The sequence below is a fragment of the Equus przewalskii genome, chromosome 24, assembly GCF_037783145.1.
Source record: "Equus przewalskii isolate Varuska chromosome 24, EquPr2, whole genome shotgun sequence".
NCBI classification, from domain to species: Eukaryota; Metazoa; Chordata; class Mammalia; order Perissodactyla; family Equidae; genus Equus; species Equus przewalskii.
The window spans coordinates 19,262,658-19,279,751 of NC_091854.1; the positions used below are offsets into that span (position 1 = coordinate 19,262,658).

Sequence of the window (17,094 nt, forward strand, 5' to 3'; positions counted from 1 at the left end):
GATCACTGAATTTTAACACCTAAATATTTCTAAAATATCGCCCACCCCTCTTTCTCCTTGACTCTGCTTTTGTGGGTTCTTCTTGTCTTACAGTGTTTTAGCAGATCTGTCTGGATCTTAGCTAATTTTCCTTATATTTCAAAAACTGTTTTGAAATTCAAATCCAATCAGATTTCTCCACTACATAAAATCTGATGATGGCCATCCTTTACCCACTGAATATAGTCCCAAATTCTTAGCAAATGTTTTCCCAGCAGCGATTGTCTTGCCCTACAACCTCTACTCTCATGCCTAGTATTCAACAATATTATTCTCCTCTAAATAATCCTCCTCCTGAGGGCTTCCAGGCATTTAGGTAAGCTCTTTCCTTTGTCTAAATGGATTATTGGGGCCCTTCTGTTTATCTAAATTCTTCCTATACTTCAATGCCCGGCTCCCGCATCTCCACGTCTTCTAACTCTTCCTGCAAGTAGCCTTCACCCTTTTACCCGGAAAACTTGCCGGGGAAATTATTCTCTTCTCTGAGTTACCACCGTCCTGCTGAATACCTCTTTTATTTATTACACACATTACATTTTAATAATTGGAATCTTTGTCCATCTTCTCCGGTAGCCATGGATCCTATTATGTTACAGGCTGTGTGCAGGCCTTTGTCCTTGCAATGCTGACTGAACTCAGCGTATTAGACATGAGCCAGTAACAATTTTTGCTGAAAGAATGCCAATTATTTCTGTTTATTAGCATTTTTTTAATAAATTTTAAAAATTTATCTCAAATTTAACTGTTACAATGAATTTTTCAAATGACATCCTAATCTATAATCCCACAAGAAGGATTAAATATGGAGTTACAGAGAATGGATAGCATAACTGGTAAATTGATTTGAACAATGGAAATAAGAGCGCAAAAGAAGGAGGTTTCTATTTTCCTCTAGCATACCCATCCAAAGAAACTTTCTCCTTGAAAATTAATTATAAAGCTGGACACTGGAATGTTTAAGGCTACTTAAATAATTCAAATTTATATATTACTTCACAAAGACTGTTTTTTGCCTGTCTCCACTATCTTGGGGGAAGAGATGAAGTTACTCTCAGATAAGTGGTATTTTACCGAACAAAATTTGAGTCAGACCATTAGGGAATTCGTCCATATTTTATATCCAGTCCAGAAGATTGGGAGATAGATAAGGAAATATTTTTATTTCCAAATTCTTGTTAAGAAACCTAAGAGGTCAAGTGCTCAAAACCACACAGTAGGGAGAGACACAAAAATCAGTGTCAATCTTTGTTTTTTCTGCCTATTAATATGTTACCCAAGACTTTTAAAAATATGTTGGAGTCAAATAACATATTGGTATGTTAATTTATTTTTAGACACACAGTCAGGTGCTAAAAAGTGGTTCATTTTCTTGGACTGTGACCAGTGCCTCAGACCTACTGAGTCCTTTTCCTCTGTATTTTCGCATATCATTTTTGCAGCTATAAACCACAAGAGACACAATCTTCATCATTCTCTATATTACCAATAACTGATATGAAAGCAGAATTCCTTCTAAAGTTAATATAAACTTCTCCCAGTATGCCGTGAAGGGAGTCAAATTTTGAGATAAAAATGGAAACTTTTATTTTAATAAGAACTCAATTACATGCTCCTGTGTTAACTTACTTTAGAATGTGAACTCTGACAGCAGGGCACAGATCTTGACTTTTTGATTAATTTTTACTTATTTCCCGGTATAGCCATATTCGCATTGGGGAACTGGAAAACTCCATAAATATTTGAGTAACTGAATGATTGAATCAGACCCAACGTGTGTGAAATATTTTTCTTTAACTTGATTTAGATGCTTGTGTTCAATTTGTGAGCTACTCTCAGGTAATTTTAATAAACTAGACTGACTTCTTTTGAATGTATGCATGAACATATATGTTCGCTTTCTGAGCATGTAAGTACATATGGTCATCTAGAGTCACATATCTCTGTATACAGAATACATAGATTAATAATTAAATGCACACATGTTAATAAGATATTAACTCTTCAGCATTTTATATAAGGCCATTTGCAAATTGTTTTACTTTATTATCATATTTTCAGCAATTTTCCTCAACTACTCCAACCTCTACATGCTTTAGTTTAGGGGAGAAAAATGCATGGCCAAATGCTAAATCTGAAAAAAGTGTTTTAAGTATGCTTTTTAAATTTTTAAAATTTTAAATGCTTTAGGTGAGCTGTGTACTTCTCGGTATCATAAGGCTCAGCACCTTCTATCGTCTGGCAGCTGGTGGAATCAAACTTTCAGTTCCCTGCTTGGCCTATGCAAGCTTTTGAGAGCTCAGCTTTTGCTCTTACATGTCTCCAAGCTGCTGGCCTCAAGGGGTTGCTCAAAACTCTTCTCTTGCTGCCCTGTCCTTCTATTTACCCAAGAATAAATCAGGTCACAAGCTGGGGATTAGGACTTTCAAGACGGCAAGGGGTAGAACTCAAAAGTCAGAGAGGTGCCAATGGTAAGGTAAAAAGAGATCTGATACCATAACATGAAAAAACCTTAGGTGTGAGGCCTGGCCTAGCTTTGCTGGTGATGATGGAGAAAATGATCTTGCTTCTCACAGGCTGACTGATTTTCCTCTTGGACTGCTTTTTCCAAGCAGTTGAAATGGTAGTGTGTCCAAAGTCAAGATTTGGGTGTGTGCTCAGAGCTAAAGGCGCTCTAGGTGCTGCTTGCTTCTTCTGTTTAGGGACAGGACTGCTTCAGGCCTAGCAAAGGAGGCTAACCCAGGGTCCTGCCGGTCTCACCATGAGATAGATCTGAATTCAAGGGTATCCTCAGGGTAATGAAGATCTTACATTTGTGGAGCTTTGGACCTCATGATTAACAGTCAATGCCGGGTCTCAAATATTTGAAAGTCTGTTTCCAGAGAGCTATTGTAAAGTAAATTATATTTTTTGTACATCATAAAATGAAATAACACCATTTTCTTGATGTTTTGGATAGCTTTTAGTAACATGGAATAATTCCTGGGAAAAAATGTTAATATAATGGTACTTTATAAAGCCATATACAAAAGTGGATATTTTACCCAATCTGAATTATCTTTAAAATGGAAGTGCCTCAAAGGATGAGTGGTTGCTTTGTGTAATAGCATTACAAATGATTTTTATGTTCTCTCTTTTTTTCCAGCAATCTGTTAAAGAATTATAAAGAGCAGCATTAAATTATTGGAATTTTAAAAACTGAATTATGGGGAAACTAATTTTGATCTTTTTTTGTGTTTAATATGAATATACCCTGTTCATACTGATGCAATCCCTGAACATTTTGAGATTGTACATCATAGATTCTTTATAAATATCTTTGTTATTATGTATGTGTGAGGATGATTGACTTAAACTGGTTCCCAGACTTTGGGAGCTCACTTCTCCATAGAGAAGGGACAAGTCTCATTCACTTATGAAGGACCTTACACTACGTACTAAAGCCCAGAATTTTAAGGAGGGTGTAACAGGACCAGATTTATACTAACTTAAATAGTAATAATAATATTTTAAAAATAATAATAAGATTAGCATACCTGTATGGAAGCTCCAAGGCAGGGAACCAACCTACCCTCAGGTGGGAGGTGAAAAGACCTCAATGACATTATTTTCTTCTCTGTTCACAACCTCTTTTAACTGTTCCATAATATGTAAAATTCCATCCAAAGAGAATTATGTAAAAATGTAATGCAGGAAAACCTCATCTTTCAAGACTCAATGAAATCTTCTCTGACCTTTCTCCCCACTCAAGTAAATTGAATGAGTCCGTTATTCACCTTTGCAGGCTTCCTTCACCACTCTCACACTTCACTCTTCCGCTTTGCTTACATCTCCGTCCTCTCATCAAGAAACCCGGGTTCCGGAAGTCAGCGGCAGTGCCATGGTTCTCCTTTCATCTCCCATCAGAGACACAAAACCAAAATATCAACACAAATTAAAAACAGATGTAAAATAAATGGTTGGCCAAGGAAAGAGTAAAAGCTATTAATGCAGTGAATGTACCTAATTCAAATGATATTTTTTGATTAAGAAAATTAAAATAGCATTACGAGTATAATGTTATCTTCCCTTTTGTGTTCCCATCAATTATTTTATTTTGGTTTGGTATTAATCAAAATGATTTTCTTATATTTGGTAACTTTTTTGATGTTTGTCTATATATGTATCTGGTTTCATTATATAAGTATCATTATCCTTGTGAAAGAATAAGTCTGGCAGAGAACTCTTGCTGTTCGCAGTCTCTTCTTTCTTCTTCCTGGGCACACAGCCGGCCTCCAGCGTCTCTTGTAGTTAGGTGTGGCTGTTTGAATGAATTCTAGTGAAGACAATGTGGACCAAAGTGATGGGTGTCATTTATAGCCATGGCTCATAACTTTCCTACCCTCTATTCGACTCCCACTCCCCACCTGGATGAATACAGAGGGCTTGGAGGCCCTATGAGGTGGTGGAGCCATTAGAAGAAATAATCCCGAGTCCCTGAACCATTGTGGAAGAAGCCACACCATTGACCTGAACACTAATCCTAGTCTCTGACTGGAGCCGTAACAAATCTTTCATTGTGCTGAGCTGTTACGTATTTAGAAATATTTGTAGCAATTGGCCTGTTATAATTAATATAATAAGTCAAAGTGATAACACATATAAATAATAAGATAAAATTATGGGATAAAACTAATAGGTTGAATATCTTGGAAGAATGGGATTTGCAAACTTACCTGACCTGTCCATAGTAATTATGTGTGAAAAAAGGAATTCTCCTCAAGTTGTCTGTCATATGTTAGCTTCTTTACTTCTATCTGTAATGTTTGAAAATGGATAAGTGGAAATAAAATTTAAGTTAAAGATAGAATATAAAGTTTCTATTTACCTTCTGAAATCGCTACCTTAATATCTTTCCTTCTCCCACAATAGACCCATAATTCATTCAATACATTCTTATCTTACATTTTGACTTTTTAAAATGATCCTCGCAGAGACAGCAGGATGCAACAATTAAGAAAACAGCCTTTGGAACCAAACTAACTGGCTCTGAACCTGAATGACCATGTGACGCTGGCAAGTCACTTTTCTTCTCTATGCCTTATTTTCCTCCTCAGTTATAGAGGATAACAATGGTACCGACTTCCTACAGTTTATGTAAGGATCAAGTGATTAATATTTGTAAAACATTTGGAAGGTCTCCAACTCTTAGTTATCACTGTATGTGTGCAATAGCCTATGTATGAATTAAATGCTGTACAGTTCATTCTTTAAAAAGAAGTTAAACTTGATTTGATTAAAAGGGAGAATCAAAATACAAGACATTTTTCAAACTTGACTTGTGTTTACAACCATTCCCCTATGATTTCTCTCTGTGTTCCCCAATCAGGCTTCCCTTTACCTTCAGAAATGGCTCAGCTACCCTTTGCTTTCATCTTTGCCCAACATTTTGTATTCCTTATGATGACTTTCCTTCTCTTTGTCTTAACTGATACTCACCTATCCCAGATTGGCCAGCTGGGTCTATTAGTTTCCTTGGGCTCCACTAACAAACTAGCACAGAAGATGCTATTTCCAAATAAAGTCACATTCACAGAGATGGAATTAAGACTTGAACGTGTCTTTCTGGGAAACACAATTCAACCCACAACAGGATTTAATGTCACCTGAAAATATTCTCTTTCTCCTCTAGCCCGTCCTAATCCTTTCTATTTCATTTATTTGACAGATAATATAAATCTGCTTTCTGATTTTTATAAAGGGTTTATGAATCTATATCTTTTCTTAGAAATTGTATTATAAGTGCATAACGGTAAGGACAATGGATCATGATATAATTCTTTTTTTTTGGTATTTGTGTACTTTTCTATAGGACAATATAATGCATATAGTATTGAATAAATGCATTAATGCACAAATGAAGGGGTGCAGACCTAGTAATGCACAATTCTCCTAGCGAATAAGTAATAAAAATAAATGGTACATGAGTAGAGCATGTCAATTTTAAAGCTCTGATTTTTCATTTTTAACTTATGATATGCATTTGACCAATTATAAAAAGTAATATAAATTCACAAATGAGTATAGATTGATTGACGTTATTATAATTAAATTACATATAGAATTTGAAAAATATGCCAATATAGATTCAATGGCTATATTGAGCACTTTTGAAGTAAGAGATTCTATTTGGCTTTGCAGCTACAAAGAAGACTTCACATTTTAAACAAGAATAAGACAAACGTGGAATGTGGGTTCTTCAGTACGAACTTGTCTTAGAAATAAACATTTTATTACCTTAAACAATTTAACAGTCAAAATCTCTGAATACTGATGGAAAATATTAGGAATTCATCTCAGCTATATAATAATAATGTTTTAAATTGCTCCGTCCGCAGATGACAATGAGTGTGGAAATTTGACGCAGTCCTGTGGTGAACATGCTAACTGCACTAACACGGAGGGAAGTTACTACTGTATGTGTGTGCCTGGGTTTAAATCCAGCAGTAACCAAGAGAGGTTTATCACTAATGATGGAACCATCTGCATAGGTAAGTTCAACTCTCTCGTTTAAAATTTGTACCTATCTCCTATTGCTCCAGAGATTCAATTATATTCCACCCAAATTCTGCCAGTCACTGATTGTACCCTACTTTAAATACTTTCAGAAGCTTCATTAATTCCTGTAGTTCTCCAGCTTTGTATAACCAGTTACTATGGAATATTTATCCAAGAATATAAGAAAAAGCGATTTTGGGGGAAAAAAAATCAAGCAGTTTACAAAAAGATCTTCATGAAATTATGAGATATACCATGGTAGCACAGAATAGGATAAATATTTACACTTAAAAATAATATGTTAACTCAAGAAAATATCATTTGTGTGAAAAGATATTGCTGCTTTTATAAATATGCACTCTGAGATGGGCTTTACGTTTACTTAGAAAATGTTCAGGAAGGCATTATTTCTGAAGGAATTGTCTTAGTGCTTTTACTATTGTCTGCTGAGAGTTAGTGACACTTCAGATCTGCATTAAGTTTTTCTTTTCTTTTTTTTTTTTTTGAGGAAGATTAGCCCTGAACTAACATCCATTGCCAATATTCCTCTTTTTGCTGAGGAAGATTGGCCCTGAGCTAACATCTGTGACCATCTTCCACTATTTTTATATGTGGGATACCTGCCACAGCATGGCTTGATAAGCAGTGTGTAGGCCCACGCCCAAGATCCGAACCAGCGAACCTTGGGCAGCCTAAGTGGAGTACGAAAACTTAACCACTAGGCCACCAGGCTGGCCCCTGCTTTAAGTTTTTCTGAACACTAGAGTTCTATTTAGAAAACCATTTTAGTTTCACCAAAATGTCCTTTGGAGGGATAATAATTTCAGTTCATTCCCTAGGTGAAATATAATTCTGAGTCTGAAGAGAGTAGAAGATGTTTTTAAATATCCTTCTATTGTAATTTGGTCCAAGGATTTACCAGATCGTGCATTGGGTTTACCAGATCCTATAGAATTGGGATTACAGTCTGAGAAAAAAAGATCAGAGGCAAATTCTCCGCAGCCAAGGAGTTTAACTTTGAAAATAAATTATAAATCATCTTAATCATTTTTGGTTTCTAAAAAATTGTCCTATTTGTCAACTAGTATAATTAATCATGATTGACAATAATCTACAAAATCAATAGATGAACTGAGGCCCTGAGAGTTAAGTCACAGAGCCAGGGGTAGATACGGGATGGGAAGTCAGGACTCTATGCAACACGGACAGGAATATAGTGCTGCTTCTACTTTATGTAGATAAAGAGACAGATCCAAGGTAATCTAGAGCACATTAAAGCCTTGGATTACCTCCCAAGTGAGATTCTTATCAGTAAGCTAAGGAGAAGTCTGGCAATGTTATTATTAATACACGATAAGTTAGAAGATAATGCTCGAAGAAAACTGCTCAGTGAAATGTCAGTCTCAAAGAAATTATCCTGTCTCGTGTACCTGCGGTTCATAACATCTAGTCTGCTGTGTGAGCAGGGAAGATTTTATCCTCCTCATTTTCTAGCCAAAGGAAGTGCAAGGCTACTCCAGGTCCAAGGCTACATTTAGGGGAAAGGGAGGGTTAGAATCACAGTCTTGTGTCTAGAAAGCGATTGTCGTTTCCACAGGAGACTAAAGTGAGCGGGCCATTTAAATCTCGCACGTTGATCTGAATCATGCAAATACAGTGGATCAAGCTTTGCAAGAGCAGAAAAGATGTAGACTATGAGAAAATAATGCTATTTCTGTTGAACGATAATTTTATCTTTAGTGTTTGCAGCAAACCTTTGTATTGGAATATAGCATTACCGTATATTCAGGAACCGGGAATCTATGAAGTTCTGCCCAGAAAACTGACAGCATCTCACTATTGGTTCTTCTCAAGCCTATATTCTCATTGCTAGTCTTAGACTGTTACATAATGTGTCTATGTTATCTTTAGTAGTTAAGTTCTAATTATGTCATTCTGTAAGCTTTACTAGACATGCTCCAGTTAGTGAAGAAATCTAACTTGTAATGTCTTAATCACTGGAATTTAATACAACTTTAACTCTGCTCTCCATTCCCTCTTGTCTCTAGAAGATATCTGTCTTTTCATCTGATCATGTTTACTTTTCATACACCTCAATTCACAGAGGGCTATATTTTTCTGTCTGTGTTTCTTACAAGTAGAGAATTCCTGTATTAGGAAAAACTGAATCTCAGACACAGAGAAAACACACAGACGCAAAGATGATTGAATGCCAACATTTTACGTACTTGTAATTTAAGACTCTTTCTCCCAATACTCATTTATTATTGAGATACTGTGGAGTGGCCCTAAGTTTTTGCTAATTCCCTTTTTACCTGTTTTAGGTAATCAGTAAACACAGCGACTATATTAAGACTCAATACCCAATATAGAATCCTTCAGTTTCTACCTATTTTGTTTGATGGATTATTCAGTGAAAAAAATCCTTCTCTGAAAAATTGTTACTTCTCACCAATTTGTTGTCGTTAAGGATTAAGCCTTTTTGAGAAGCAGAGCAGCTCTTTCTCTGTTTTTTTTTCCCAGTGTGTAGTAATTTTCGTTGCGCACTATGATAATCCTCAGGGAATTTGAACAGAAAACCATAATTCTATTCCCTTTTCACATTACTATATCCCCTTGTAGTGTATTGCTTCTGATTTGAACGTTTAGCTGATCCTTAAATTTGACATGTCTGGTAATTATAGTCATTAAGCACCTCTATAAGTAAATAATGAAAAACTCCAATTCAGGGCCAGAAATGACCCAAGCAAAATTCTTTGCCTTTAGTCTATATTCAAATACAATTTTCCACAGATAAGGGAATTTTGTTGCAGAAAGCTTTGAGTGAGGTTTGGCATTGTGCACATTTTTCTTGCCTTTGGCATCACAGTAACCAGAACTTCAGATTCCCAGTTCCCAAGAGACTTAGTTCCAGACTCGAATTTCACAGATGGGGAAACTGAGGCATCTAATAATAAAGTGATTCTCCCACCGCTAGATGAGTAGAACCCAAGAATTCCACGTTCACCGAGTGCTGAAGAGCAGTGTTTACTGCTTGTAATTTTTTACGTTCTCTTGCCTTAGGCGCTCTGGTAACTTTAGATATTTTCATGGCTTTGAATAATATTAGCATTTAATTTCGTCTTTGCAAATTACTCCCAGTAATTGGACATTTTATCTTTTCTTTGCAGTCTGTGAGTTAAACAACATTAGAAAATTCAGCTATTGATGAAAATTTAAGAATCAAAACAATCATATGGTCATGTTTTGAAAGATGATTATGATAAAATACCGCTGGGTTGGCTCGTTGTAGACATGAAAAACAAGCATGACCTTATTAATGAAAATGTAGCAAATGAGTTTTTTGATGTGCAAAACAAGCAAATGATTGTTATGGTGTGCGTACATTTAGTGAAATCAAGTTATTAGTATTAAGTCGAGTATTAGGTTGTTTATAGAAAAAGTGGATCAGTTATTAAATATGGTTTGTCAATTCCAGCTTGACCGCAGTAATTACATAGTAGCAATTTAGCTTTTATTAAGATAAGGGAGAGGGTTCTCTGGCTCTTTTACAGCTCTGGGGAATACCGAGACATGGCAGTCTAGTGAGACACTCGTTATCAATCTGTTTTCTCCAAACCTACGTATTCACAGGGCTCCTGCTATTAACACACAATACAAATAGAATCACTGGACCTGATCTCCAATGACAATATCAGGCACCTACTATATCTTAGGCACCACTCCAAACAGCTTCACATGCATTTGGTCATTTGTTATGAAAAATAATTCTTTTGAGTTAAAAAATATTTTTTACAATATTACCCAAGATCACCAAGCTAATGAGTATTAGAGTCAGGATTTGAATTAAGGTCTTCCACAGGGCCTTTACCTGTAGCGGGGAGGATGCATTGTGGTTTTATTACATCTGTCACAATCCTGCAAGAGATTATAAGAGAAGTTAGCATGGATCTTGCTGCAAAATGGCAGTCACATTCATTTTGGCTAGGCCGGTTTCATCTCCTTTGGGTGTGGCATACTCTTTCAATATTTTATGATTCTCTCCATATTATAGGGAGCAGAGGGGCATAGAGTGATAGGCTGAGGCTAGTGGAAGCTCTTTCACTGCCCCGGCCTGCAGCTGGCTGTGGTAGTCAGGCACTCCACTACTAAGTTAAAATCAATAAACTACTGCTGAGGCCCAGAATAAGAATGCTATCCGATTCAACAAACCTCGCTTCCACAATTTTAGTAGTAAGTTATGGAAATGAAAGTATAAACCAGGAAGGTATAAGCAATTTGGAAAACATTAGTGTGATGGGATGTTTAAGGTTTGAAAAGCATTACTTTGGTCAGATGTTTCTTTTATAATGTTTGGAGTCAGAATATAAAGATTCGTAGAATCCTAATTTTGAATGCTAGTCTCCTAGGACACTACCTCCTTATTATCCTCACAGATTAACATTTTGTCACTTAGTGAATTCAGAATCAAATACTCTACTTGGTCCGAGGCTGACGTGATGGATACCACGCAGCTGAGCGAGTGGTGGTGGGAGGGCTTGACGTAGAGCAGAGACCCCAGCACAAGCACTGCAGGGTGTGGAGGACACAGGGGAAAGCTGAGCACAGTCAATCTCGAGCACCAAGATATGTATACCTGTGTCCAAACTGTAAACGGGAAGATGGAAATTGAGTTTGTAGAACCAAGATTTATGTGTTGCTCAGACTTTGAGTTTGGGATGAAGTTCCCCAGAAAAGTTACACTTTTAAATAATTTGGAAATTGAGAGAAATCAATACCTTATTTCCTGTTAGCCACAGAAGGCAGCTAAAAGTACAAAATGTGGGTATTCAAAAACATAGCTTTCTTATCCATGAAATGAGTCGTTCTGTTTATGCTCCTTCATAGGTCTGTTCACACCCTCATTGGGGTGTTTTCCCCGTTTGGGTATGGCACATGCTGCTTTTTCAGCATTGCTCCAAAAGACTAGTCTTTTGCTTTTCATATTTTTTCTAACGTCATGGATTTCGTGAAAAATAATAACTCTCGTCTGCGCTCCCACCTGGATCCTTTTCTTCAGCCCAACCTGGAATGCTTTCTCTGATGGTTCTCCGTATCCTACAAGTCAGTCTGCCATTACTCATCCTCTGGTTTATTTTCTGCTTGTGTGCGTGTGTGTGTGCGTGTGTGAGCGGCAGTTTCTGAACATGGATATATGGAAGTGAGAGGAAGAGGGTGAGGGTAGTGGGGCGGCATTCCTGGGTCTTTAAAAGTAGTGTACTTGGATTTCTGTGGCGAACAGATGGTGAATATAGAGACTTGGCAGGAGAGCAAGGGGTTTTCTACCTTTTTTCTGGCCTGGGCTGTTAATTGTCTTCTTGAATCTAGTACCATCACCTTTCTAGCTAATGGAAATTTCTTCAAGAATTTGGCAAGAGGTTTATTGTCAGTTCCAGTTTTTCGTGGTGTGAGTTTTAATGTTTTTCTGTGTCTTTATTGCATCTTTAAAGTGAGAAATTAGGATCAGCTGCATTTAAGATAACTAGCTAGATGACATTTTAAATTGGACTTTGATTACTCCCCCGTTTTTTATGGCAAACAGTATTGTGCCACTTAGAGTAGCTCTAAGATGTCAGAGCTAGGTGGGGAACACAAAAATCTTTGCATTAATTTAGGGTAATGATCTGGACTCTTCAGTTACTTGGAATCGTTCCCTATTGGAATTCTGCCTACTGGCAGAGTATTTATACTATATTTATAACTTTAAGACATGTTTCACTGTAGTATGTAAAATTTTAAATTAAGAATATAAATTATACAAGCTTATAATGTAGCATTTTTACTGTGGCTTTGATATATGACTACTGAAAATCTAAGACTTAATGCTGTACAATTTGTTACCTTATCTATGATGGCCGTATATTGAGAATCACAGTAAAATATAACCTGAACAAAAGTAATAAGTTGTGGTAAAATTTTAAGGGAATTGAATCACACCTTCTGCTACATCGTAATTTTTAGGTTAACTTACATGCAAAAATGAAAGAAAATGGGCCACTCTGTTTTGTCCTCCAGACTACTCTAAACTGAGTTGTTACAATCAATTTAGTGTAATACTAGAAGGCAAAAAATTTTAAATGTATTTTAAAAATTGAGTCTTGATTAAATTAGGACTAAATGTTACATTGTCAATGATGGAAATTACTTTAATGACCTTGTTGATGAATCATGCTATTCAGAAAACAGTTTAAGAGTTTGGTCCTTAAATGAGATTTAACACTGTCAAATTGGGTCAATTAAATCAGAGTTAAAAAAATACAAAAATACGTGCAGCTAAGTTTGCTTTGTCATTCTCCAAATGATGGGGTTTTCTCTGCTTTCTTGTAAAATTTGGTATGAAATCACTCACCATATGTAATACTATCATCAACAAGGTAGTAACTCTATGAGCACTAACTAAAAAATTTAATTTTTCAAATATTTCCAGATATAGATGAGTGCAGCGAATCCGCTGCCTGTGGTGATCACGCAGTGTGTGAAAACGTGGATGGTGGGTATAACTGCTCCTGCAAGGAAGGTTATCAGACATCCACAGGAAAATCACAGTTCACACCTAACGACGGCACTTACTGTCAAGGTAAATCATGTTGTTGAAGTTTATATTTTATCAAAGAACTACGTAAATATGTATTGCACAGTTGTGAAGTATCAAAGAGCTACTCTTTCTAAGAAATGTGCCAGGGGCCGGCCCAGTGGCCGAGTGGTTACGTTCACAGCCCAGGGTTTCACCAGGTGAGATCCTGGGCGTGGACCTAGCATCACTCATCAAGCTGTGCTGAGGTGGCATCTCACATAGTGGAATTAGAAGGACCTACAACTAGAATATACAACTTCGTATTAGGGGGCTTTGGGGAGAAGAAGAAAAAAAAGAAAAGATTGGCAACAGATGTTAGCTCAGGGTCAATCTTAAAAAAAAAAAAAAGAAATGTGCCAATATTCCCTTATCATCTATAAAATGAAACAAGAATAAAAAAGATATTATTTTATTTAGTAGAAGGTGTAGACCACATGTTTTATGCAGTTAACATACTCTATTCCTTAGTGTAACTACAGTCTTCCATTTTCCATGAAACATTGTGTATTTTAATGAATAAAAGTAAAAATTTTTATTATGAATAAAATTGTAAAACAAACAATAATGAAAAATTTTAAAAATAAGTGAATTTTAATGAATAAAATGAAAAATAAAACATGTTAAAAATGTGTTTTTAATGTTTAAATAAGTGAGCAAAATCAGTGGAATCAATATGATCTTCTTAGGAAAAAATATTTTTTAAAACTTACCATATAATTTTTCTTTTTCTACAGAAGTGAATGCAGAGTGCCATTTAGACAATGTCTGTATTGCTGCAAATATTAATAAAACTTTAACAAAAGTAAGTAGACTAGTCGAATTATAAGTTTATTTTATTTTGACATTTTGATTTCAGTTAAAATCCTTCCAATGTCACATTTTAAAGAGTAACAAGCAGTTGATCTTTACGTAGAGTTGAAACTACTAACGTATAGAGATCTAAGTATTTTGTTTGAGCTGCAGATATGATTAATTTGAAAATCGCCAAAGTATTGAAGAAGACTGTTACATATTTAACTTATGTTACTTTTTCACTATTCAGTTCACTGGAAAAGTCTTTTCAAAGTGTAGAGAAATTTGATGAATAAAATAGTAAAAACACACTTTGACCCCAGACCCATTCCTACATTCTAAGGAGACATAGTTGAATGCAACTAGATTTTGTACTTCAAAGTAAAAATTTCAAAGAGCAGATAAAGTAGGACATTCGTAAAATTATTGTCATTTGATTGAAAGTATGAATCTCAACATGAGTAATTATCAGCTAAAGCAAATTTCTAGTTTATCACCTTGTAAGGAATTTTCTCTAGTTGATTGAAATATACCTCAAATTGTTATAACTGTTAAAAGCTAGCTTAACTTAAAAAATTGTCAATTCAAACATGCTATTTCTTTTCAGAAGAAATTTCTGTTCACTTTAGGTTATTTGCTGACCTTTTGTAAATACTTTCAGATTTCAGTACTGCATGGTATGCTTTAGGTTTAGTCTGATAACTTATTAATGTGTAGGACAAGAAAACCAAACTCAGAATAGATTTAACATGCAACTTTATTCTTGAAAAGATCCAATAGTACTCTAAATTGGTTTTCTTTTTCTGGACTCATTTTTGTTCAGATTAGACCCATAAAAGAACCTGTGGCTTTGCTACAAGAAGTCTATAGAAATTCTGTGAAAGATCTGTCACCAACGGATATAATTACATATATAGAAGTATTAGCTGAATCATCCCCATTGCTGGGTTACGTGAATAGCACCAACTCAGCCATGGACGCCCTTTCTAATTCAACTCTTACTGTAAGTATGTTGAGCTTTAACTCTTAATATAATTGAGCTTGAAAATTCTTCTTATATCTGTGATTAATGTAAGATTCCAACATTTTTAAAATACATACTTTTTTTCAACAGGAATTTGTAAAAACTGTGAATAATTTTGTTCAAAAAGATACATTTATAGTTTGGAACAAGTTGTCTGTGAATCGTAGAAGAACTCATCTTACGAAACTGATGCATGCTGCGGAACAAGCTACCTTAAGGATATCTCAGAACTTCCAGAAGACCACTCAGTTTGATGCTAATTCAAGTGATGTAGGTAAGAAGCTAAGGTCAATTTCTAAGCAGTAGAGTTTTCCAAACAAGCCATTCTCAAAAGGGAAGGAAAGTATTTTAAATACTGTTAAATTGGCAGTTGTTTTATCAATATAGAAATGAATAGTGATGCATATTATAAAAGTGATATGAATGAAGTACAAGTAAAAAAGATGGATACATAAGCACTGCTCCCTCCCTACCATCTCCGCCTTTTCCTAGTTCTGAACTGTTCAGCATTTAAATGCTCAGAATACATTACTGCCTTGTCATTTTGAGTTAGTCATCTCATGACTTATTACCTTGACCAGTGATAGTTACAGACAGATTTTCTGAATGTGGTATATTTAAGTTTCTCATTAGGAATCCTTTGACTTTTGATAATATGAAGCAATCAAAATAGTAAATTAGAATGTTTCCTGCTTCATGCACTCTCATACTTACAACATTAGGATCTTGGATCAAATTGAGGATGCCTGTAAAGTTGTTCCGAGGAAACAAGGTACATTTTCTGAAATAATAATTGCTTACATCTATATTATATTTTCTGGGTGACATCCTGCTATGCAATAGTAGATATACAGAAATCATTATCTCATCAGGATTCACCACTTACTCAAATTAAAGTAGCAAGCATTGTGACTAATATATAAGAGCCTACATTTCTATGATGTTTCTGCAGGAAAAAAAATGGAAATACACCAGATAAGGAAATTACCACTCAAGAATTTAATTCAATCATTCTCTGCTTCATAAATTATATTGTAGATATCATCCTCTAAGACATTGTAGTTGCTTGTCTTTGCTTTAGTAATTATGATTTATAGCTCCCTTGTGTCCATACATATTTTGTCTTTAATTCAATAAAGATAAAATTAAACCATAAGTGCCATAGTGAAATCAAAAAATTAAACTTGAATCAGATTTTAAGATAAAAATTATAACATTGAAACATGTTCACAATATGTTTGTTCTACCCACCGTAAATAAGAAGTTGAAATACAATGATGATGGACAAAATTGTCTCTAATTAAATAAATACATTGACTAATTTCAGAGAATTCATGATTTTTATGGTTTTGTTTCAGCTCTCAAAGCTTTCTTTTTTGATTCGTATCACATGAAACATATTCATCCCCATATGAATGTCGACGGAGATTATATAAAGATATTTCCAAAGAGAAAATCTGCATATGATTCAGATGGTAGGACATTGATTACCTTATTACAGTGTATCAGTGATTTGCAATAAATACTTATCATGCATTTGATTGTATCATATGTGCATACAACATGTGGTTTCCTATAGAAAAATAGTCTATGTTTATATCCAGAATTTGCGTATTTGTACTTGAGCTTTTTATTGTGATATAAATAACCTGAGGGGAATTTTAGGATCTGACAAGTCTAGATCCTTCTTGTCTTACCTCCAACCTCTGTAACTGTCGGATATTGTTAAGATTCTAACGAAAATATACAGGAGAATTGTGATTTTATGACTCTTTTTGCGGCAGTCAATAGATGCTATAATTTCCACAGAGTTCTTTTAGTGGTTCTTTAATAATCCTTCATATTCCTCATCGTGAGACTGAATTTGTCATTGCGTGAGGACAACAAATAGAGATAATGGTAAAAAGACAGAAAGTTGCTGCGTAGGCTTGGACTTCTCTTCCACTTCTCATTTCTGAGTCTTTTTACAGTAAACTGTCCAACTAAACTAAAGGCAGGATTAAGAAATGGAACCAGAGAATGTTAGGACTAGCAATTAATTTAATGACTATCTACCCTAATTTCTTCATTTTGTGTATAATGGAACTAAGGC

The 17,094-nt window shown here is 35.2% G+C and overlaps 1 protein-coding gene across 3 annotated transcripts in view; it reads left to right on the forward strand.

Annotated features, from left to right (window-relative positions):
• The window catches only part of ADGRL4 (adhesion G protein-coupled receptor L4), a 106,922-nt gene that overhangs the window by 51,299 nt on the left and 38,529 nt on the right, over positions 1–17,094 (forward strand). For all 3 annotated transcript variants that reach the window (XM_008522463.2, XM_070592735.1, XM_008522464.2), the window contains exons 3-8: positions 6,414–6,566; positions 13,040–13,189; positions 13,921–13,988; positions 14,802–14,981; positions 15,093–15,276; positions 16,361–16,477. In XM_008522463.2, the coding sequence (XP_008520685.1) occupies positions 6,414–6,566; positions 13,040–13,189; positions 13,921–13,988; positions 14,802–14,981; positions 15,093–15,276; positions 16,361–16,477 (852 nt within the window). The remainder of the gene's footprint in view (positions 1–6,413; positions 6,567–13,039; positions 13,190–13,920; positions 13,989–14,801; positions 14,982–15,092; positions 15,277–16,360; positions 16,478–17,094) is intronic.